Source organism: Panulirus ornatus, chromosome 68 (genome assembly GCF_036320965.1).
Source record: "Panulirus ornatus isolate Po-2019 chromosome 68, ASM3632096v1, whole genome shotgun sequence".
Lineage (NCBI taxonomy): Eukaryota > Metazoa > Arthropoda > Malacostraca > Decapoda > Palinuridae > Panulirus > Panulirus ornatus.
In genome coordinates, this window is record NC_092291.1 from 10731748 (window position 1) to 10756152 (window position 24405).

The following is a 24405-nucleotide window of genomic DNA, read 5'->3' on the forward strand; positions in this document are numbered from 1 at the left end:
CTGTCCTGAGATGGCTTTAAGAGCAATCAAGAGGGCTCTTGAAGTTAGTCTTCCATCCTCTTATATCTATGTCTTCACTGATGCTCGTGCTAAAGACTTTTATCTTTTGGATGATGTACTGAAACTAATACAAAAGAAGCAGTCACAGGTCAGTGCATTCCTGTGGTGTTATGTAATTTGTATCAGTACAACAGTGGTATGGTTTTTAATTAAAGGAATATCAAAGTAATCAACAAATATGTTTCTTTCCTGTAAGTATGGTTTAATTTTAGATGAGATCAGAAGAATGAGGCATATATCTTTGTGCATATTACATTGACACCAAGCTAGATTAAGTTTAAAATTTTAGAATTATGAATATCATCTTTCTTTAGTGGCATTAGAACTGATCATGATTAAAAGATTTGTAAAGACACCCCAGCTAAAAGTATCCTATCCTTGACAGGTGGTATTTGTGATGACGGGGGATTGTGGTAATCACTCTCATGTAGGCTACAAAGCTTTTGAGATTATTGCATCCACTTCTTCTGGCCAAATCTTCCATCTAGATAAAAGTGATGTTAAGGAGGTTTGTTACCACTGTATTTAACTTATGTAATAGATTGTTTCATTGAAGACAAACACAGGTATAAAAACAGTGAGGGTTATGACAATAAGAGTTCATATTGTTGAGTTTTATTCTATGGATGTGGTATTTATTGAATGACTTTCTTTGATCATTTTTGTTGTATTTTTTTATGAATTACAGGCTCACTTTTCTAACCAAAGAACTATGTAGTAATCTTTTAAGTGTAGTATAACAGTTTTTCTCATTTGGAAAGGATTTTGTATTCTACTTTGATTCTGTTTGATTTCATCACCCTAATAATTTCAACTAATACATGTAGGTATGTCTTTAAAGGTTACAACAGCTGACATGCTTTGTGCTTTAATCACAAAACATGTTTTGATAGGGAAAAAAGAAACCAATATAGTTCTTACTGTCCTCCTGTTAAATATGATGGCTTAGCTTCATTTGTACAGCTCGGTATGATCATTTGTGACGCTAATAATAAGTTATTTCATATGCTATCTCTACAGATCAGTATGCAGGTTGAGGATCAAAAGGCTATTCATTTATAGCAGATATGGATGTTTCTTGCTTCTTAATACATGCACATTGTTGGTTGCCACTTTAAGTTGTATTTGCTTAATAAATTTCCAAAGGCTTAGGACTTCAATAATTTTCCCAACTGTGGCTGCACACCTTAGTCTATATACCTTGTATGTCTGTATTTCTTTACTATCTTGGAGCCTGTCTTGTCTTCACATTCCAGGTTCTAAATTTTGTGAGGCTGTCACTGGACTCCCGTAAAGTGAATCTGCTGTCCATTGATCGTGAAAGTGAGGGTCCTGGTGAAGAAAATTTGCCACTCCAGATTGACCGAACACTCAAACAGTTCACCTCTCTGTTTCTGGAGAGAAACCCAAAATTCAGGTGAGATTTTTCCCATATCATTTGAGATTATACAATAAGAAGGGATTGCTGTTTTGGGTATAAAGAAACCTTCAGAAACCAAATGATATAATGTTCTTAATAATGTTAACATTGTCTCTGATAGACTTTTATTGATACTTTTATAGGATTCTAAACAGACTGTAGATATGCTGTCTTATGAGAATAGAAATAGTGTATAGTTTGGATCTGTTTTTAGAGTATAGGCTTATCATCCAAGTTGTACATTAATGGTAGCCTTTCTTCTGTTGTGCATAATTTTACTGGAGGGCTTGACTTTAGTTTCATGATGACAAGGATTTTGTTATCTTCTCACCCATGGAAATATCTTCATAATTCTTTGAATGAGCTGTTTCTTATTTGGATTTTAATGCTGTTTTATTTTGCAAAATAAGTTATATCCATGAGGATTAACTTACCTTGACCAGAAATCATGTGAGTATGGTAGGTTGATGTTCACAAGGAAAAAATGACTTTATAGCAACTTGCGTAGGCACATTATGTCTAGAGATTGAGGTGAGTGTTATGAAGAAGGTATCTACTCTTACCATTCACATGCTTATGGGAGCAAGGAATGAGTATAGCAGAATAAGAAAAGAGTTGCAGAGAAATTTTGAAAAGAATATTGTGGATAATACAGGAGAAAATAAAATTTTTTTCCATAAACTTGTTAGAGATAGATTGTTGATTTAAGAGCAGCTGATCAGGTTATGGGATTCAGAGGGAAAAATAGTAGAGGATGATGTGAGGAACTGAATAACAACTTCAAAAGTGTTTTTGCTGTGGAAGAAATTAATAGCCCTATCACTAGTGAGATGAGGTGGCGAGGAGGCTTTAGAAAGTATTGATATATCATTGCTTCCAGATCCCCCCCCCAGCTTGTGACTCATTTCTGCTTTCATATATGAATATATGTGTGTATGAATATGTACTTGTGTATATATGTATGTTTATGTGTATATGTTGATAAGTATATGTATGTATCTGTATGGGAGTTTACGTATATGAGTGGATGGTTTTTTCTTCATCTGTTTCCTGGCACCACCTCACTGATGTGGGAAAAGGGTGATCAAGTATAATAAGTAAGTATAGATGTGTATATGTGTACCCAATAACAGACTGTTTTTCATAATGGAAAGGCTTAGATGTAGAAGTGCATGGAAACAGTTGGAAGAAGGTTACTTGATGAGTAATGATCAGAACTGTTTATATGGTTACCCAAAGGTTTGGATTAGCCAGCCCAGATTAACTGGAAAATACCAGTCAACTTCGCATTAAGAAGGTGAGTTGTAGAGGAATTTAATCCTTGTCTCTCTTTAGATCTTTGGTCCACAAGGGGAAGATATAAGCCAGGATAAAGAAGTGGAGAATCTTCTAGCATGGACAATGTAAAGATTGTAGGAGTAAAGGAGCCATCACCAGGTGAGTGCTACTTCATTGACAACAAGCATTTATAAAGCTTCATGAATAAGCTTTGCAACACTTTTATAAAGGGTATAAAAACTTGAAGATTGTGTAGTGTGAAGAAGTAATAAAGAAGGTGCATGGATGGTATGATTATGTAGAATGTATTGCAAATTATATGCTGATTAGGAAGATATATTGTTGTACAAATGAAGATGATAAGTAGGAGAGGTAGACCACGGATCAGATTGTTAGATATAGTAAGAGTATTAGAAGGCTCGAGATATTTTAGATGAAGATGTGAGAGGAATAATTTAGATTGTTCACAATGAAAGTATTTTGTTTATGAAAATGGTATGAATGGAAACTTTGGTTTCAGTTTAATGTGAAATAAAAATTCTTTGAAAATTGTGGTCAGAATTGTGGAATTTCATGTTTCACTTGTTCCAACGCACTCATTGGATGAATAGATAGAAGACATTAGGTAGTGCTGCAAAGTGGTTAAGAAAAAGAAATGTCAGTAAGAGAGAGGGCAGTCATCCTTTGCATGGTCAGGCAAAGCTATGTACATTATGTTTTCCCCTGGTATCTGCTTTCTTAGTAAATTGGCTTTTGGCAGGTCGTTACAACATCTCAGTGGGCAGTGAGAGCAAGTACACTGTACGGGCAACTGGACTCTCCCTCTCTTAACTTTGAGCATGGGTTTTCACTTAAACCTACTACTAATTTTAAAGAGACCTACCATAGACCCGTAAAGGTAAGATACCAAGAGTGATTTCAGAATTGTACATGTCTATGTTATTGTCAAGCTTCATTTGCATGATATTAGTAAAACACTTGTATTTATAGTTGATTTGTGAACAGAGTTTTAGTAAAAAGTTATTTCAACTATGTAGTATTTTATTTTGACATGGATAATCATCATACCCATATTGTATTTTATTGACCTTTGCTGTCAGTACACTGCAATGATGGTTATCCACACCCTATTTATTATAAAAAAGTAAAGGTAAGGGAATCTTGATTCCAGTATGGTTTTGAAACACTTTATTCTTATCTAAAAGTGGTTAAAAAGACAGTATAAGCTTGTTAAATTGCAATTATGAATTACTGATAATGTTTATGTTTCTATGCAATGGGTACTGTAATTGTACAAGGTCAGCTTGTTCTTAAATGCTAGACTATGTGTAACTGCTGCCCATACTTACCATAACACCAGCTGGAGGAAGTGAAGTGTTTTAGATATCTGGGAGTGGATCTGGCAGCGGATGGAACCATGGAATCGGAAGTGGATCATAGGGTGGGGGAGGGGGCGAAAATTCTGGGAGCCTTGAAGAATGTGTGGAAGTCGAGAACATTATCTCGGAAAGCAAAAATGGGTATGTTTGAAGGAATAGTGGAACCAACAATGTTGTATGGTTGCGAGGCGTGGGCTATGGATAGAGTGGTGCGCAGGAGGATGGATGTGCTGGAAATGAGATGTTTGAGGACAATGTGTGGTGTGAGGTGGTTTGATCGAGTAAGTAATGTAAGGGTAAGAGAGATGTGTGGAAATAAAAAGAGCGTGGTTGAGAGAGCAGAAGAGGGTGTTTTGAAATGGTTTGGGCACATGGAGAGAATGAGTGAGGAAAGATTGACCAAGAGGATATATGTGTCGGAGGTGGAGGGAACGAGGAGAAGAGGGAGACCAAATTGGAGGTGGAAAGATGGAGTGAAGAAGATTTTGTGTGATCGTGGCCTGAACATGCAGGAGGGTGAAAGGAGGGCAAGGAATAGAGTGAATTGGATCGATGTGGTATACCGGGGTTGACGTGCTGTCAGTGGATTGAATCAGGGCATGTGAAGCGTCTGGGGTAAACCATGGAAAGCTGTGTAGGTATGTATATTTGCGTGTGTGGATATATGTATATACATGTGTATGGGGGTGGGTTGGGCCATTTCTTTTGTCTGTTTCCTTGCGCTACCTCACAAACGCGGGAGACAGCGACAAAGCAAAAAAAAAAAAAAAAAAAAATATATATATATATATATATATATATATATATATATATATATATATATATATATATATATATATATATATATATATATATGCCTTAGCCACTAGTGGTGGATGAACAGCTGAGTTGACTGTAGGGCGACTGCCACAACCAGGAATTGAACCTATACGCTTGACCCTGGGCAGTCCTTGAATGCACCATGGTCAGAAATGCTAAATGCTGCTTTTTCAGCATTATTACTAAATCCAGAGCCTCATAAAATCTTTTATAACAGTGATTTGATTAAATATGCTAATCTTGATGTACAAAGTTTTTAATGCTGTAGCAAGTTGCAAGATTCTTCCATTGCACGGTTGATGTACATCCTTGCCCCTCTTCTCATCCTCTGAGAGGGTGCCTCTTTTGCTTGATTGTCTTAGCTGTATTGGTAATTAGAATCCAAGCAGCACTACACTGTGTCTATTTATGACTTCTTAAAGTTTGTTATTGCATTACAGAGGTGGGACCCATAACTGTCACAGCTGATCCAAAGGAATTTCAGGAGTCATTAAATCAGTCATTCATCTTTGGTGGTGGTGACTGTCCTGAGATGGCTTTAAGAGCAATCAAGAGGGCTCTTGAAGTTAGTCTTCCATCCTCTTATATCTATGTCTTCACTGATGCTCGTGCTAAAGACTTTTATCTTTTGGATGATGTACTGAAACTAATACAAAAGAAGCAGTCACAGGTCAGTGCATTCCTGTGGTGTTATGTAATTTGTATCAGTACAACAGTGGTATGGTTTTTAATTAAAGGAATATCAAAGTAATCAACAAATATGTTTCTTTCCTGTAAGTATGGTTTAATTTTAGATGAGATCAGAAGAATGAGGCATATATCTTTGTGCATATTACATTGACACCAAGCTAGATTAAGTTTAAAATTTTAGAATTATGAATATCATCTTTCTTTAGTGGCATTAGAACTGATCATGATTAAAAGATTTGTAAAGACACCCCAGCTAAAAGTATCCTATCCTTGACAGGTGGTATTTGTGATGACGGGGGATTGTGGTAATCACTCTCATGTAGGCTACAAAGCTTTTGAGATTATTGCATCCACTTCTTCTGGCCAAATCTTCCATCTAGATAAAAGTGATGTTAAGGAGGTTTGTTACCACTGTATTTAACTTATGTAATAGATTGTTTCATTGAAGACAAACACAGGTATAAAAACAGTGAGGGTTATGACAATAAGAGTTCATATTGTTGAGTTTTATTCTATGGATGTGGTATTTATTGAATGACTTTCTTTGATCATTTTTGTTGTATTTTTTTATGAATTACAGGCTCACTTTTCTAACCAAAGAACTATGTAGTAATCTTTTAAGTGTAGTATAACAGTTTTTCTCATTTGGAAAGGATTTTGTATTCTACTTTGATTCTGTTTGATTTCATCACCCTAATAATTTCAACTAATACATGTAGGTATGTCTTTAAAGGTTACAACAGCTGACATGCTTTGTGCTTTAATCACAAAACATGTTTTGATAGGGAAAAAAGAAACCAATATAGTTCTTACTGTCCTCCTGTTAAATATGATGGCTTAGCTTCATTTGTACAGCTCGGTATGATCATTTGTGACGCTAATAATAAGTTATTTCATATGACTATCTCTACAGATCAGTATGCAGGTTGAGGATCAAAAGGCTATTCATTTATAGCAGATATGGATGTTTCTTGCTTCTTAATACATGCACATTGTTGGTTGCCACTTTAAGTTGTATTTGCTTAATAAATTTCCAAAGGCTTAGGACTTCAATAATTTTCCCAACTGTGGCTGCACACCTTAGTCTATATACCTTGTATGTCTGTATTTCTTTACTATCTTGGAGCCTGTCTTGTCTTCACATTCCAGGTTCTAAATTTTGTGAGGCTGTCACTGGACTCCCGTAAAGTGAATCTGCTGTCCATTGATCGTGAAAGTGAGGGTCCTGGTGAAGAAAATTTGCCACTCCAGATTGACCGAACACTCAAACAGTTCACCATCTCTGTTTCTGGAGAGAAACCCAAAATTCAGGTGAGATTTTTCCCATATCATTTGAGATTATACAATAAGAAAGGGATTGCTGTTTTGGGTATAAAGAAACCTTCAGAAACCAAATGATATAATGTTCTTAATACATGTTAACATTGTCTCTGATAGACTTTTATTGATACTTTTATAGGATTCTAAACAGACTGTAGATATGCTGTCTTATGAGAATAGAAATAGTGTATAGTTTGGATCTGTTTTTAGAGTATAGGCTTATCATCCAAGTGTACATTAATGGTAGCCTTTCTTCTGTTGTGCATAATTTTACTGGAGGGCTTGACTTTAGTTTCATGATGACAAGGATTTTGTTATCTTCTCACCCATGGAAATATCTTCATAATTCTTTGAATGAGCTGTTTCTTATTTGGATTTTAATGCTGTTTTATTTTGCAAAATAAGTTATATCCATGAGGATTAACTTACCTTGACCAGAAATCATGTGAGTATGGTAGGTTGATGTTCACAAGGAAAAAATGACTTTATAGCAACTTGCGTAGGCACATTATGTCTAGAGATTGAGGTGAGTGTTATGAAGAAGGTATCTACTCTTACCATTCACATGCTTATGGGAGCTAGGAATGAGTATAGCAGAATAAGAAAAGAGTTGCAGAGAAATTTTGAAAAGAATATTGTGGATAATACAGGAGAAAATAAAATTTTTTTCCATAAACTTGTTAGAGATAGATTGTTGATTTAAGAGCAGCTGATCAGGTTATGGGATTCAGAGGGAAAAATAGTAGAGGATGATGTGAGGAACTGAATAACAACTTCAAAAGTGTTTTTGCTGTGGAAGAAATTAATAGCCCTATCACTAGTGAGATGAGGTGGCGAGGAGGCTTTAGAAAGTATTGATATATCATTGCTTCCAGATCCCCCCCCCCAGCTTGTGACTCATTTCTGCTTTCATATATGAATATATGTGTGTATGAATATGTACTTGTGTATATATGTATGTTTATGTGTATATGTTGATAAGTATATGTATGTATCTGTATGGGAGTTTACGTATATGAGTGGATGGTTTTTTCTTCATCTGTTTCCTGGCACCACCTCACTGATGTGGGAAAGGGTGATCAAGTATAATAAGTAAGTATAGATGTGTATATGTGTACCCAATAACAGACTGTTTTTCATAATGGAAAGGCTTAGATGTAGAAGTGCATGGAAACAGTTGGAAGAAGGTTACTTGATGAGTAATGATCAGAACTGTTTATATGGTTACCCAAAGGTTTGGATTAGCCAGCCCAGATTAACTGGAAAATACCAGTCAACTTCGCATTAAGAAGGTGAGTTGTAGAGGAATTTAATCCTTGTCTCTCTTTAGATCTTTGGTCCACAAGGGGAAGATATAAGCCAGGATAAAGAAGTGGAGAATCTTCTAGCACTGGACAATGTAAAGATTGTAGGAGTAAAGGAGCCATCACCAGGTGAGTGCTACTTCATTGACAACAAGCATTTATAAAGCTTCATGAATAAGCTTTGCAACACTTTTATAAAGGGTATAAAAACTTGAAGATTGTGTAGTGTGAAGAAGTAATAAAGAAGGTGCATGGATGGTATGATTATGTAGAATGTATTGCAAATTATATGCTGATTAGGAAGATATATTGTTGTACAAATGAAGATGATAAGTAGGAGAGGTAGACCACGGATCAGATTGTTAGATATAGTAAGAGTATTAGAAGGCTCGAGATATTTTAGATGAAGATGTGAGAGGAATAATTTAGATTGTTCACAATGAAAGTATTTTGTTTATGAAAATGGTATGAATGGAAACTTTGGTTTCAGTTTAATGTGAAATAAAAATTCTTTGAAAATTGTGGTCAGAATTGTGGAATTTCATGTTTCACTTGTTCCAACGCACTCATTGGATGAATAGATAGAAGACATTAGGTAGTGCTGCAAAGTGGTTAAGAAAAAGAAATGTCAGTAAGAGAGAGGGCAGTCATCCTTTGCACTGGTCAGGCAAAGCTATGTACATTATGTTTTCCCCTGGTATCTGCATTCTTAGTAAATTGGCTTTTGGCAGGTCGTTACAACATCTCAGTGGGCAGTGAGAGCAAGTACACTGTACGGGCAACTGGACTCTCCTCTCTTAACTTTGAGCATGGGTTTTCACTTAAACCTACTACTAATTTTAAAGAGACCTACCATAGACCCATCAAAGGTAAGATACCCAAGAGTGATTTCAGAATTGTACATGTCTATGTTATTGTCAAGCTTCATTTGCATGATATTAGTAAACACTTTATTTATAGTTGATTTGTGAACAGAGTTTTAGTAAAAAGTTATTTCAACTATGTAGTATTTTATTTTGACATGGATAATCATCATACCCATATTGTATTTTATTGACCTTTGCTGTCAGTACACTGCAATGATGGTTATCCACACCCTATTTATTATAAAAAAGTAAAGGTAAGGGAATCTTGATTCCAGTATGGTTTTGAAACACTTTATTCTTATCTAAAAGTGGTTAAAAAGACAGTATAAGCTTGTTAAATTGCAATTATGAATTACTGATAATGTTTATGTTTCTATGCAATGGGTACTGTAATTGTACAAGGTCAGCTCTGCTTCTTAAATGCTAGACTATGTGTAACTGCTGCCCATCCTTACCATAACACCAGCTTCCCACATCCTCCACCAAGAAATCTACCTCTTGCTCACTTAACAAAATGCAGGTGTTTGCTGCCATTATCCGCTCATAACCTGCCTCCTCATAGATATATATTGTCAAACATTTTATTTTGACCTATGAATACATACATGTGAGAAATACTTAGAAAAGCAAATGGATTTGTATGTAGCATTTATGGATCTGGAGAAGGCATATCATAGAGTTGATAGAGATGCTCTGTGGAAGGTATTAAGAATATATGGTGTGGGAGGCAAGTAGTTAGAAGCAGTGAAAAGTTTTTATCAAGGATGTAAGGCATGTGTATGTGTAGGAAGAGAGGAAAGTGATTGGTTCTCAGTGAATGTAGGTTTGCGGCAGGGGTGTGTGATGTCTCCATGGTTGTTTAATTTGTTTATGGATGGGGTTGTTAGGGAGGTGAATGCAAGAGTTTTGGAAAGAGGGGCAAGTATGAAGTCTGTTGGGGATGAGAGAGCTTGGGAAGTGAGTCAGTTGTTGTTCGCTGATGATACAGCGCTGGTGGCTGATTCATGTGAGAAACTGCAGAAGCTGGTGACTGAGTTTGGTAAAGTGTGTGAAAGAAGAAAGTTAAGTGTAAATGTGAATAAGAGCAAGGTAATTAGGTACAGTAGGGTTGAGGGTCAAGTCAATTGGGAGGTAAGTTTGAATGGAGAAAAACTGGAGGAAGTAAAGTGTTTTAGATATCTGGGAGTGGATCTGACAGCGGATGGAACCGTGGAAGCAGAAGTGGATCATAGGGTGGGGGAGGGGGCGAAAATCCTGGGAGCCTTGAAGAATGTGTGGAAGTCGAGAACATTATCTCGGAAAGCAAAAATGGGTATGTTTGAAGGAATAGTGGTTCCAACAATGTTGTATGGTAGCGAGGCGTGGGCTATGGATAGAGTTGTGCGCAGGAGGATGGATGTGCTGGAAATGAGATGTTTGAGGACAATGTGTGGTGTGAGGTGGTTTGATCGAGTAAGTAACGTAAGGGTAAGAGAGATGTGTGGAAATAAAAAGAGTGTGGTTGAGAGAGCAGAAGAGGGTGTTTTGAAATGGTTTGGGCACATGGAGAGAATGAGTGAGGAAAGATTGACCAAGAGGATATATGTGTCGGAGGTGGAGGGAACGAGGAGAAGTGGGAGACCAAATTGGAGGTGGAAAGATGGAGTGAAAAAGATTTTGTGTGATCGTGGCCTGAACATGCAGGAGGGTGAAAGGAGGGCAAGGAATAGAGTGAATTGGATCGATGTGGTATACCAGGGTTGACGTGCTGTCAGTGGATTGAATCAAGGCATGTGAAGCGTCTGGGGTAAACCATGGAAAGCTGTGTAGGTATGTATATTTGCGTGTGTGGACGTATGTATATACATGTGTATGGGGGTGGGTTGGGCCATTTCTTTTGTCTGTTTCCTTGCGCTATCTCGCAAACACGGGAGACAGCGACAAAGCAAAAAAAAAAAAAAATACATATTTACTGTAATGTACACATATCTGGAGCTGACTTTTACAGTCGGGTTCATTCACATTTCAGGATGAGGATGATGCTAGTGATCCTCTAAACAGCGAACACACTAACACACTACACTTCGAAATTGTATTATTATAAAAATACTAAATTTAGAATAGTTTCACAGAAAAGATTTGAGTGATCTACACAATTAAGCATGCAGTTTACTGGAGGAAAGAGATTCTGGACAAGCTCATGGCCATTTAAATGCCCACTTAAAAGTGTCAACCAGTCAGTGCTTGGGTTTTTGGTAGCTGAGTATTGCAGGAGTGATTCACCAACATGGCTAAATATCCTGAACAAGGAATGGGCTTCCTTTTTCTCCCTGTAACCCAGACACCTTCCTAAGTGTTAAAAAAAAAAAATCTGGTTTATGGAACATTTCATTCAGAGAATTTGGGTTTTGAAGAAATATACTCTACAAACTGTTTTAGATTAACCTTCTCATGTATAGAAATTAAGGTACTTTTCTGTAAATTGATAATCTATACCATGGAAAACATGGCAGTTATGTTATACTTAAGTGTTACTGCTATAATATCCATCAGGTGGGTCATCCTATGTGATAGTTAAGCCAGTAGATGTGACAGAATTTGGGGACTTGTATCGTCTGCAGATGATATCCCTTGATGGTGATATCCTGGAGGACTTCCCTCTTCATCGTTTACCTGGATCACAACCAATCTTTAATGGCACATCTTTTCTTGCTCCAGATAAACCTTTCATCATTAAGGTTAGTGATAACAGTTGTTGAGTATTAAGTAAGATGTTTTAAAAAAAGTTTCTAGAAGAGAATTATAAGTTTTTCCAATCCTACAAACATTAAAAGTAATCTGTCAGTTGTAGTCTATGTATTGAAAATATATTTTGTATATTGTATACTTTATATCAAAGTTCACCTTTGTTATCATTTCAGATATAGCCTATATTATTTTGGATATGTCTGTATTCAGTTTGCTATTTCTCACACTTGAAATGAAGATGCCATGTGGAGAATATTTTTTGGAGACCACAGATGTAGTTGACCTTTTCTGTTTTTGGATTTATATTTGTTTTTCCATTTTCATTGAAATCTTTATCCATCCTGTCTTTTTCATTTCCAGAGTACTGTATAATAGCTTTAGAAAAGTGTATCAGATTAGTTAAGTTGTAGTTTACCCTCCTTTCTGTGTATTATCTGTTAATCCTGGTCTTTGGACAAGAGATCTTGAAACTAAATGAAATTCATGTATGTTGTCCAGAGTTTGGCATATAGATTGTCTTTGGTGTTCATTATAACTTAGAAGCAAATTTATTTTTCTAGATTTTTGGACGAGACGAAAATGGTTATCAGTTTGAAAGGATTTCTCCAACTGCAGTCTCTTCTCAGCCACCATGTAAGCCACAAAAGTTGAGATACTTGATCAGTAAATGTTTTCCTTGTTTGCCCTGTTATACCAGTGTTTACTTCTAAGTCTTGAAAGTGGCAACTCTGGCCCTTTCGAAAAGGTCAGTAGTTGTCTCTACATGGCTTCTCTACTGTCTTTCACTGGGATGGGTATTGCTTCACTGGCTGGAATGTCTCAGGTTAGGCTGAATGCATACCAGAAGTTATCTTGATGGGGATGGAGTTCTAGATTTCTTCTTTCACCCCCTCATTTATGATTTGATTGTCATGCTATGATACCTGTAGCATTAGTGGCAGATGTATCAATCAGGCCAGAAAATCCCAAATCCTGCCCTGCTTTCATTGCTACTTGGAATCACTGCAAAGCTGTTTTTTGTTAAGTCATGCACACTTTTAAAGAAAGTTTGCTGATATGACTTATTCTTCTACTGACATATCTCTGGTCCACTACCAAAAGCATTTCCCACTCTCTTCTACATCAATCAATAGCTATCTCCAACTGATAAAGCCACTCTTTTTGGTACCATATTTTACTTTAATTCACTTTTAGATGATTTTGCATTGAAGCGTTAAAGGGTAAGAATTGGCACTGGAGTTCTTTAGTTATGGAGATTCTGTTGCTGTGGTCATCCCTTTGAGGGAGTGCCAGTTGGAATAAGCATCAGAGATATGGATGGATTATAAAACATGAAAATATTGCTTGATTGATTTTACTGATTATATCCTTTTCATGCTAGTTCCCCCAGAAGTAACATCAGCCAGACGGATCAATGGATACTTTGAGCAGCCAGTGACTATAACGTGCCATGTCCAAACACTTGTGGCATTCACACTGTCTTGGCAGAAAGATGGCCTTGAGCTTGAAAGGGAGAGCTTCCCGTAAGTCTTTGGAACAGCTTGGATAAAGATTGTCTAAATATGAATAGATAGTAATTCTAATCAGCATTATTTATAAAAGCATTTTCTTATAGTCAACAAATTTACAGAAAAGCTGATGATGATAATGATTGAAATGTTTGATTTAATCTGTGATAGAATTTCAGATGTTGTATTACTGAGATGTCAAAGACCTAGCTGTCATTTATCATAAAAACAGAGATACAGTGATATGAGCTGTTTGCACAAGTGATACAATCATTAAACCAAAAGGTTAGGTTTTGTCATAAGTGTTTGAAATTTTCTGCATTAGCACCAGGGAAAGTTGATGAAAGAGCCTTATTTGTATGTCCAGGTTCAGCTCATTGAAAGCATGTTGTCCCCTGTATACCACTTTGCTCCATTTTGCTCTAACCCTTGCATGCTTTGCATGTTCAGGCCCTGATCCTTCAAAGCATCTTTCAGTCCATCCTTCCACCTCCTCCTTGGTTTCACCCTTTTCTTTGTTCCTTCCACTTCTGATATATGTTCCAATTTATTCCTCCTTTCCTCATTCATCCTCTTCATATAACCAAACCATTTCAGCATGCCCTCTTCATCTCTGTCATACATACTCTAATTTACCACACTTCTCTCTTACCCTATCATTATTTACTTGATCAACTCTTTTTACACCACATATTGTCCTCAAACAATTTATTTCCAATATATTCACTGTTTCTTTGTATTTTTGTCTAAGGCCCATGCCTCACTTCCATACAGTTCTTTCTACACATACCTCAGGGTGCCCCAGACCTTTGCTTTCTCACCCACCTTATGGCTCACTTCAGCTCCAATGGTTCCTTTCACTGCTGTGTCCACTCCTAAGTACCGAAAACACTCCATTTTCTCCAAGATCTCTCTATTCAAACTCACACTCCAAATACCTTATCTTTTTTTGCTGCTAAAGGTAATGACCTTGCTTTTTTGTATTATTATTATACTTAATCACTGTTTTCTGCATCAGCAAGGTAGCGCCAGGAAACAAGCAAAGAATGACCCATCCACTCATATACACATTTATGTACATAAATGCCCATACATTCACATATACCTTTATATACATATACATATCAACATTATACACATATACAAACATACATATACATACACATACACAGATATATACATTTATACACATGTTCATGTTCATACTTTCTTGCCTTCATCCATTCCTGGCGCTTCCGTGCCCCACAGGAAACATCATCACAACCCCTTGCTTCAGCAAGGTAGTGCCAGGAAAACAGACAAAAAAGGCCTCATTCGTTCACGCTCAGTCTCTGTCTGTCATGTGTAATGCACTAAGACCACAGCTCCATATCCACATCCTGGCCCCACAGACCTTTCCATAGTTTACCCCAGACATTTCACATTCCCTGGTTCAGTCCATTGACAGCACATCATCCCCAGTATACCACATCATTCCAATTCACTCTGTTCCGTGCATGCCTCTCACCCTCCTGTATGTTCAGGCCCCAATCACTCAAAATCTTTTTTCACTCCATCCTTTCACCTCCAGTTTGGTCTCCCGCTTCTCCTTGTACCCTCCACCTCTGACATATATATCCTCTATGTCAATCTTTACTTTTTTTTTTTTTTTTTTTTTTTATACTTTGTCGCTGTCTCCCGCGTCTGCGAGGTAGCGCAAGGAAACAGACGAAAGAAATGGCCCAACCCCCCCCCCCCCATACACATGTACATACACATGTCCACACACGTGTATACATACCTACACAGCTTTCCATGGTCCACCCCAGACGCCTCACATGCCTTGATTCACTCCACTGACAGCACGTCAACCCCTGTATACCACATCGCTCCAATTCACTCTATTCCTTGCCCTCCTTACACCCTCCTGCATGTTCAGGCCCCGATCACACAAAATCTTTTTCACTCCATCTTTCCACCTCCAATTTGGTCTCCCTCTTCTCCTCGTTCCCTCCACCTCCGACACATATATCCTCTTGGTCAATCTTTCCTCACTCATTCTCTCCATGTGCCCAAACCATTTCAAAACACCCTCTTCTGCTCTCTCAACCACGCTCTTTTTATTTCCACACATCTCTCTTACCCTTACGTTACTTACTCGATCAAACCACCTCACACCACACATTGTCCTCAAACATCTCATTTCCAGCACATCCATCCTCCTGCGCACAACTCTATCCATAGCCCACGCCTCGCAACCATACAACATTGTTGGAACCACTATTCCTTCAAACATACCCATTTTTGCTTTCCGAGATAATGTTCTCGACTTCCACACATTTTTCAAGGCTCCCAAAATTTTCGCCCCCTCCCCCACCCTATGATCCACTTCCGCTTCCATGGTTCCATCCGCTGACAGATCCACTCCCAGATATCTAAAACACTTCACTTCCTCCAGTTTTTCTCCATTCAAACTTACCTCCCAATTGACTTGACCCTCAACCCTACTGTACCTAATAACCTTGCTCTTATTCACATTTACTCTTAACTTTCTTCTTCCACACACTTTACCAAACTCAGTCACCAGCTTCTGCAGTTTCTCACATGAATCAGCCACCAGCGCTGTATCATCAGCGAACAACAACTGACTCACTTCCCAGGCTCTCTCATCCCCAACAGACTTCATACTTGCCCCTCTTTCCAGGACTCTTGCATTCACCTCCCTAACAACCCCATCCATAAACAAATTAAACAACCATGGAGACATCACACACCCCTGCCGCAAACCTACATTCACTGAGAACCAATCACTTTCCTCTCTTCCTACACGTACACATGCCTTACATCCTCGATAAAAACTTTTCACTGCTTCTAACAACTTGCCTCCCACACCATATATTCTTAATACCTTCCACAGAGCATCTCTATCAACTCTATCATATGCCTTCTCCAGATCCATAAATGCTACATACAAATCCATTTGCTTTTCTAAGTATTTCTCACATACATTCTTCAAAGCAAACACCTGATCCACACATCCTCTACCACTTCTGAAACCGCACTGCTCTTCCCCAATCTGATGCTCTGTACATGCCTTCACCCTCTCAATCAATACCCTCCCATATAATTTACCAGGAATACTCAACAAACTTATACCTCTGTAATTTGAGCACTCACTCTTATCCCCTTTGCCTTTGTACAATGGCACTATGCACGCATTCCGCCAATCCTCAGGCACCTCACCATGAGTCATACATACATTAAATAACCTTACCAACCAGTCAACAATACAGTCACCCCCTTTTTTAATAAATTCCACTGCAATACCATCCAAACCTGCTGCCTTGCCGGCTTTCATCTTCCGCAAAGCTTTTACTACCTCTTCTCTGTTTACCAAATCATTTTCCCTAACCCTCTCACTTTGCACACCACCTCGACCAAAACACCCTATATCTGCCACTCTGTCATCAGACACATTCAACAAACCTTCAAAATACTCATTCCATCTCCTTCTCACATCACCACTACTTGTTATCACCTCCCCATTTACGCCCTTCACTGAAGTTCCCATTTGCTCCCTTGTCTTACGCACCCTATTTACCTCCTTCCAGAACATCTTTTTATTCTCCCTAAAATTTACTGATAGTCTCTCACCCCAACTCTTTACTTATATACATATATGGAAGCAGAATTGAGATGTCTATCGTATGACTGATGTGGATAATGAAGACTCACTGGAGTAAGAAATGCTTAAGAACATTATAATAAGTTACAGAATGGAGGAAGAGGAGTTTTGAAAGTAAATGATGGCTGAATGGAAAGGATGTGTGTCAGAAATAACTGAAAGAATTTATCTGAATGAGGTGAAAGGTTGGGGATATAGAGGAGAATGAGAATGAGGTGGAAGAACAGGATAAGGAAGTATATGGATGATATTACTGTAAACGTACAGTGTTTGGAATTGTACAGTAATTGGATTACTTAGAGATCATCATGGGCTACTTTATTGGCTCACATGAGACAGGGCATTGGATTTAGATATAATCATAACTTGATATACTCTGCCAGATTTCTTTAGTTCCTAGGATGCTTTTTACCAACAGCCAGTCTGCAGAGGTGGAATACGTGTTGGAGTCACCTAGACGAGAAGATGAGGGACGTTACACTTGTGTTGCCACAAGCATTGCTGGCAGTGCTTCGTCCAGTATCTTTCTTGATATGAAAGGTAATTTTTTATGAGCAAGGTTTTTTAAGACCTCTGCTCCATTTGTGCCCTAATCAGTTTGTGAGCATCCTAGGTAAACAACCATGATTGAGTTTTTTGTATTTTTATTGTGCACCTGAGTGTATAGCCTTCTAGTTTTAGTTTAATGCACCTATTTAATGTTTCATAGAATCTGTATGACAAATTCTTTATTCTATTCTGTCTACATACTTTCTTCTGTAGAGTTGAGTAAATTTATTTAGATTTTGTGGCATTTAGCAGATTTGAATACATAATTGTCTCATTCTTTGAATATATCAAGCTGTGTAATTACTTTCATGACTTTGTAGTCCACAGTTCATGTACTTTTTCTCTGTAGATTCCATATAATTCTTCATTTTTTGTTGTAGTAGATATTCTGTATCAATTATATAGTCTGTTATGGATCTCAATCTTATCTCTCAACAGATTTCTTCTAACTCTGTTTGGCTGTCCCCTGTTGTAGCTAGCCGTTTCCTTACCCCCAACAGAACCACCCCCACAGATTGCTGCTCCAGTGAATGCCTCATTGCTACCATCTCAGGCTGCTGTGTTGTCCTGTGATGTCAGTTCCAGTGTGGAATACAATTTGACCTGGTCCCGTTATGTTATACAAGGGCAGGTCAGAGATTTCTTCGGGAGAACAGAAACTAGTAGGTACAATCATCCATATAATAGGAGTGATTCAGTCAGTTTCATTTGTCAGTTTATGTACTTTTGATTTCTGTTACCAGAAATACTTTAGGTTTTGCATAATTCAAGCCTGCTTTCAAATTAACCGAAATTATGAATCATTAGAATTACTTGAACTGTCAGTCATAGTAATGAAAAGCATTTTCATCATAAATGACACTTTGATCCTTCTTGTGTTTGCTAACTTTTGATGGTGTTCTCCAACAGTTGGTGAATTTGTGAGTGTTGAAGAGATTGAAGGTTACAAGGTACTGAGTAACAATTCTCTTCTGTTAGAAGAAGTAAGCACCAAGGATGAGGGCTGGTTTAGGTGTACAGCTACAAATGAAGGTAATTATTAACTTCTTGCAGGAGTTTAAGAAATATGGGAGAAAATGTTGATAGATTTTGGTGTGTGGTTCATCATACACTAAAGAAATAAAGCCATTTTACTAATATATACACGGGAAAGGACAAGTAAATGAGACGAGCAAAGACATCAATTTTTCTTAGGAACCTTGCTGATTAGTAAGCTTAGCCTTTGTAAGATGATATTTTCTCAGTTCATTCTTACTTTGTTTAGGAAAAAGATACTGAACCAATTAGGTATCTAATGAAAAAGATGTTGATCCATCTTGGCCATTCAACCAAGTAGTGTAAGACTGTAGTTTTAATGATGTTAGGAATGCAGTTGTGGGCAATATGAAAAAATGGAAGGTACAGTAGTTTGAAAATTTAATGTAAATTATTTTAGGGAAGCTGATGGTATCACATCAAGCAATGGCATTGGACAAACAGATTTATTGATGTGACACATAACAGTATTCATTGATAAAGTTCAAACAGGATTGGCTAGACTTGTTCTTCATAGTCTGTGGCGAGAAAAGGGGAGATGCCTAAACATCTCGTAAGAATGAATTAGGATAAGTTAGACTTACCTTTCCCAGAAGCTTGTGTTACCCCTGATGGTGATCTCTTACTCATGGTACAGGTGGAAGAAGGTCACGAGAGGTTCATGTGTCTGTATTGGCACCTCCTGAGGTATCTGTTGTGCCTGAGTTGGTGCTATACCAGACAGGGAATAACATCAGCATCTCCTGTATTGCTCATGGATTGCCAGATCCTAGCATCGATTGGTGGAGGGAAGACATATTGCTGACTGGGTCTAATGGGAGAATTATAGCTGCAGACAACCATGAACTGCATATTTTCTTTGCGCACCCAGATGATGAAGGACCCTATACTTGTAGTGCAACAAATTCAGCTGGCACAGGTAAGTTCTTACAATTTACTGTAAATTTTTTAAGGTAGGGGATAAAATCATAATCCTTGAAGGAATGTGTTATTTCAGTACTGTAAGATACGAGAGTTATTTTATGGTACATGACTTCCATACATAGAACATATGGTTTTAGCACTTTTACCTTTGTTTCTAAAGATAGCTGAAGTAGACATGTAAATAACTTTTTGTGTTGTAATGTGACATTTAGGACATTAGCATGTTATATGGACTAAGCTGTTTTTAACATGCTCTGCACTCAATTTTCTGCACCAGCACATGACCTCTCCCACCCAAACTGTTCTATAACTAAACATCAACCATCTGGTAGAAATAAAAAGCTTACCCCTGTCTCTCACTGTAGTAACCTCTACTCACAAATACCCTAACTCACAACAAATATAACACAGACAAAACACATACACACTGACATAGCCCAACAAGCACTAAACAGTAGCCCTCCCAACACTATTAAACTCCAATCCACGAGACATACCCTTATCAGAAACCACACTACTCAGACAGATATGAGCCACCACTCCTATTTCTGTTTATACTCTGGACATTGCCCATCATTACAATAGAAGAAACATCTTTTCAACATAACTCAAAACCCTTCATACCCACGATACAACTTCCATAAAGAAGATATTGAGCTTTTACTACTTAGTTGCCCTGCACTCTGTACACAGAGGCACACACAACACTACAGCACTTTGACACTTGGTCCCAGCCACTGTACATGGCCAGCTTCCAGAGTGCTGCAGGAGCCTCATAAGGATTCTTGGGGCAGGAAGGTATGGTAAATGAAAATATATATATAACTGCTTACCATTCCTTCAGGAACAAGTGATTCTGATACATGTATGATAAATATCTTACAGTAATTTTGCCATATCTCATGCACTGTTGTACATTATTTTTTATGACGAAGGTGAATTTGTTCTGTACCTTAGGATAGCCCTGATACTCGCCTCTAAGATGAAAATTTTAGTCACATCTCATTATGGTAGGTGCTTGACAGACTGTCGTATCACCTGATGAGAGGTTGCTAACTAACGCAGTTAAGAACAGGATAATTGATACTCATTCTTGTAGATGCTTTACAAAGAATAATTTCATCAAAGCCTGTAATGGCAAATGCTTTGGTCTTACAATTAAAGTAAGAACATTGCTAGTTCATAATTTTCTGTTTCAGTAAATGCAACAGCTGTTATAACCTTCATAAAGGCTCCACAAGTGACTGCAGTACAAGAGGAAGTGCTGGTGGGCAGCGGTGACACGGTAGGTCATAATCATGCATCTTTTTTTATTTTTCTTTCTTTTCTTTTAAACTATTTGCCATTTCCCGCATTAGCGAGGTAGCGTTAAGAACAGAGGACTGGGCCTTTTTTGGAATATCCTCACCTGGCCCCCTCTGTTCCTTCTTTTTTGGAAAAAAAAAAAAAAAAAAACCATGGAAAGTTTTGTGGGGCCTAGATGTGAAAAGAGAGCTGTGGTTTCGGTGCATTACACATGACATTTAGAGACTGAGTGTGAATGAATGTGGCCATTGTTGTCTTTTCCTAGTGCTACCTCACACACATGTGGGGGAGGGGGGTGCCATTTCATGTGTGGCGGCATGGCAACGGAAATGGATGAGGGCAGCAAGTATGAATATGTACATGTGTATATATGTATATGTCTGTGTATGTATATGTATGTATACGTTGAAATATATAGGTATGTATATATGCGTATGTGGGCGTGTATGTACATACATGTGTACATGGGTGGGTTGGGCCATTCTTTCATCTGTTTCCTTGCGTTATCTCACTAACGCGGGAGACAGTGACAAAGTATAATAGAAAATAACTGTTTTGTGTTTGAAATTTGGGTGATTAAATTGAAACTGGTTGGGTTCTGATGGGTATCCATATATTAGAAATGGGTAAAGGGGAATGAAAATAGAATGTGAGGGGATGGAGGACATTGCAATTGCAAGGTGTTTTGTGGTTTACAAGATGTAATTCTGCACTGTCTTATGTTAAAAAAAGGGAATGTTTTTGGGGCCATTCTTTCGTCTGTTTCCTTGCGCTACCTCACTAACATGCGAGACAGTGACAAAGTATAATAGAAAATAACAGTATGTTTTGTGTTTGAAATTTGAGTGATTTAATTGAAACTGGTTGGGTTCTGATGGGTATCCATATATTAGAAATGGGTAAAGGGGAATGGAATTAGAATGTGAGGGGATGGAGGACACTTTAATTGTTAGGTGTTTAGTGGTTTACAAGATGTAGCTCTACACTGTCTTATGTTAAAGAAAAGGGAAGATTATGGTGTAGGCTAGAAATATTCCATGTTGAGGGCATATAGAATATATGTCGTACCTTATGTTCTTTTGAGTGCCATTATTTCATTCTGTGTTAGCTCATGTTCATTTTTGTTTCGTGTTTTTCCTCTGTATTCCCTTTTGTACTCCCATGTTCATATTTGTTTTACCATGTATGCCATGATTTAAGTTCCATTTTGTCCCTTCATTTTATCTTATGTTAATGTTAGTAAGCATGTTTCTTCATTTCTGTGTAAGTTTCATCTATGCTCTAGTGTTCCCTTATATTTTGTGGTTCTTTCTGTTCATCCCTGTTTACTCATATTTTGTCATGATGTTTCATATTTCCTGTTTGAAATACCATGATCATTGCTCCAGAAGTTTTAGTCTGACATCATTCTGTTTTTTGTTTAAACAAATATTTTCAGTTTGAAAACTAGGGAATTCTGTAAAGGTTTATCACTAAAAAGTTAATTTTCTGTTGAATGAATTACCATGTACTTTTTGTAATTTAATGTTTCATGGACATCTTTTTAACATGTGAATTTACAAGTTTATTTCAGTGAAAAGGATTTAAATGATGCGATCAGAGGAAAAAAAAGATGAATTCATTAAAAGGCAAATATGATCTGGTGGATCTTTTTAATTGTCCATGAGAATGGGGGGTTCCTTATAATATAGAGGGGAAACCAAACACAGGAATATATGTGTTAGAGGGACTTTTGGATTGATGTAGTACCTAACCCACTGGTAGAATTCATTATAAGTATGGTATGTTTAAGCAAGTGGATAAAGAGGTGCTCTTGAAGCTGTCCACATTACATAGAAGACCCAAATTGGAATATACTTCATAGAATTGGTCACTGTACTAAGTGAAACACCTAGAACTAATAGAAAAGGTCCAGAGGAAGGCAACAAAAATGGCACCAGAAATAAGAGAGATGATTTACAGTGAGAGGTTAGAGGTCATATATTTGCCTACAATTGAGAAGAAAAAAATTCCAGCATTTAGGTTGATTATGTCAACACTGTTTTTTAGAAGAAGCAAAGGCAAAACAACTGTAGACCAAGACCAAGACCCAAAACAAATAATTTTTTAGAAAAGATATGAAGAAATACTTTTTTAGTATCATAATTATATGACTGGAATAACCTAGGTGATGATATCGTGAATGCTGACAGTATGGTAAAGTTAGACAATAAAGATATCAAGAGGTGGGACCCCATGAATTCAGAATTCCCTTCCCATACTATACAGATAGTTAATTGCACATTTAAAGTAATTAAAGACTTGTCTGTCAGGTGTGGCTTCAGTGCTTGGTTGAAGGGATGCCTCCTCCAACTCTCAGATGGCTGAAGGATGACACTGTTGAGGTCACCCCAATGTCTTTTATCCAGGTATATATGCATTTAAGCATTCCAGCATCTGATGTTATAATGTGTATTGATTCAGTTTCTGCTGTGTTTGTTGCATATTCGCTCTTCATTTGATTTACTTGCTCATTATGAAGTACGAATATCATGGAAGACTGCAATTCATTATTCATTATTTCATGATAATAATTGCATATGGTACAATGAAGAAAATATTTGAAGATATATAGACAGTTGATTATTCATGAAAATTAGCATTTTACCAGTTTAACAAGCAGATTAATCATTGTTATTATACAGGTAGAAGACGACTATTTAAAGATCTTAGGAGTGCAGGAGAATGATGCAGGAAGATACACTTGTGTAGCTGCCAACTTGGCTGGCACAGCACAGGCCCAGATCACCCTAAAGGTTGGCTCACCACCCACTGTCATCCAGGCACCAACAGGTAACCATTTCATCATGATATGGACATATGAAAATTGTTTACAACTTATAACCAGGATGCAGAAATTGTATGGGAACAATTAAAGTATGTTCATAAGCTTTTTCATATTTTAATTTGTTTTTTAGATAGAATTCTCTTGTACAGAAATCTTTCTCAGACTAGTCTCTGTAATGACTTATGATTTTTTGTTCTGTCTTTGTAAGTATAAGGAACAAACTGCATAGTCTTCCTTTTCATCAGTAATATATGGGTTTGTAACTTCACCTCAATGGAAATGGTTTGTGAAGCATGATGATCAAGTTAAACAGAAGGTATATGTGACAAGTTTAGAGCTGTTGCAAAATTTTTTGCATTTAAAAGTCTGATGTAAGACATAGTGTGTGAAATGGTTGAAGTGGATGGGATTGCAGCTGAGTTTCTCCAGAAAGGGGGTGATAGTGTTGTTGATTGGTTAGTCAGGCTTTTTCTTGTAGTTATAGCCCAAAGTAAGATTGGGCTATATGAAAAGGTTAGAGGGAAACTTGGAATGGTTGATAGGGTTTGGATATTGATGGTAGGATCTTGTTTGGTGCTTTATATGTGAAAGATAGTAAGTGGATGTGAGCAAATAGGTCCATTGCTCATTTATTTCTAGTGTTATCTCACTGAAAAGGGAAATAGAAAGAATTTAAGAAAAATTTTATCTTCTACAAGGATCTACTCTTTAAGATTTGTCCAACTTGCAC

The 24405-nt window shown here is 37.3% G+C and overlaps 2 protein-coding genes across 2 annotated transcripts in view; both read left to right on the forward strand.

Moving 5' to 3' along the window:
- LOC139747411 (hemicentin-1-like) overlaps window positions 1–24405 on the forward strand; it is a 206042-nt gene that overhangs the window by 18219 nt on the left and 163418 nt on the right. The window contains exons 8-17 of the mRNA XM_071659742.1: window positions 11669–11853; window positions 12424–12496; window positions 13245–13386; window positions 17454–17575; window positions 18085–18246; window positions 18494–18616; window positions 19257–19538; window positions 20743–20828; window positions 23161–23256; window positions 23533–23680. Coding sequence (XP_071515843.1) covers window positions 11669–11853; window positions 12424–12496; window positions 13245–13386; window positions 17454–17575; window positions 18085–18246; window positions 18494–18616; window positions 19257–19538; window positions 20743–20828; window positions 23161–23256; window positions 23533–23680 — 1419 coding nt within the window. The remainder of the gene's footprint in view (window positions 1–11668; window positions 11854–12423; window positions 12497–13244; window positions 13387–17453; window positions 17576–18084; window positions 18247–18493; window positions 18617–19256; window positions 19539–20742; window positions 20829–23160; window positions 23257–23532; window positions 23681–24405) is intronic.
- LOC139747261 (hemicentin-2-like) lies at window positions 11–2744 on the forward strand. The gene is made up of 4 exons (XM_071659356.1): window positions 11–148; window positions 446–568; window positions 1317–1477; window positions 2720–2744. The coding sequence occupies exons 1-4, from the start codon at window positions 11–13 to the stop codon at window positions 2742–2744; spliced, it is 447 nt and encodes a 148-aa protein (XP_071515457.1).

Excerpts from the sequence above, each read along its gene's own strand:
- LOC139747261 (XM_071659356.1), top strand. The coding sequence starts at position 11 with ATGGCTTTAAGAGCAATCAAGAGGGCTCTTGAAGTTAGTCTTCCATCC. Across the intron at positions 149-445 it reads TACAAAAGAAGCAGTCACAG|GTGGTATTTGTGATGACGGG; the intron begins GTCAGTGCATTC and ends TATCCTTGACAG. Across the intron at positions 1,478-2,719 it reads GAGAGAAACCCAAAATTCAG|GTTTGGATTAGCCAGCCCAG; the intron begins GTGAGATTTTTC and ends GGTTACCCAAAG.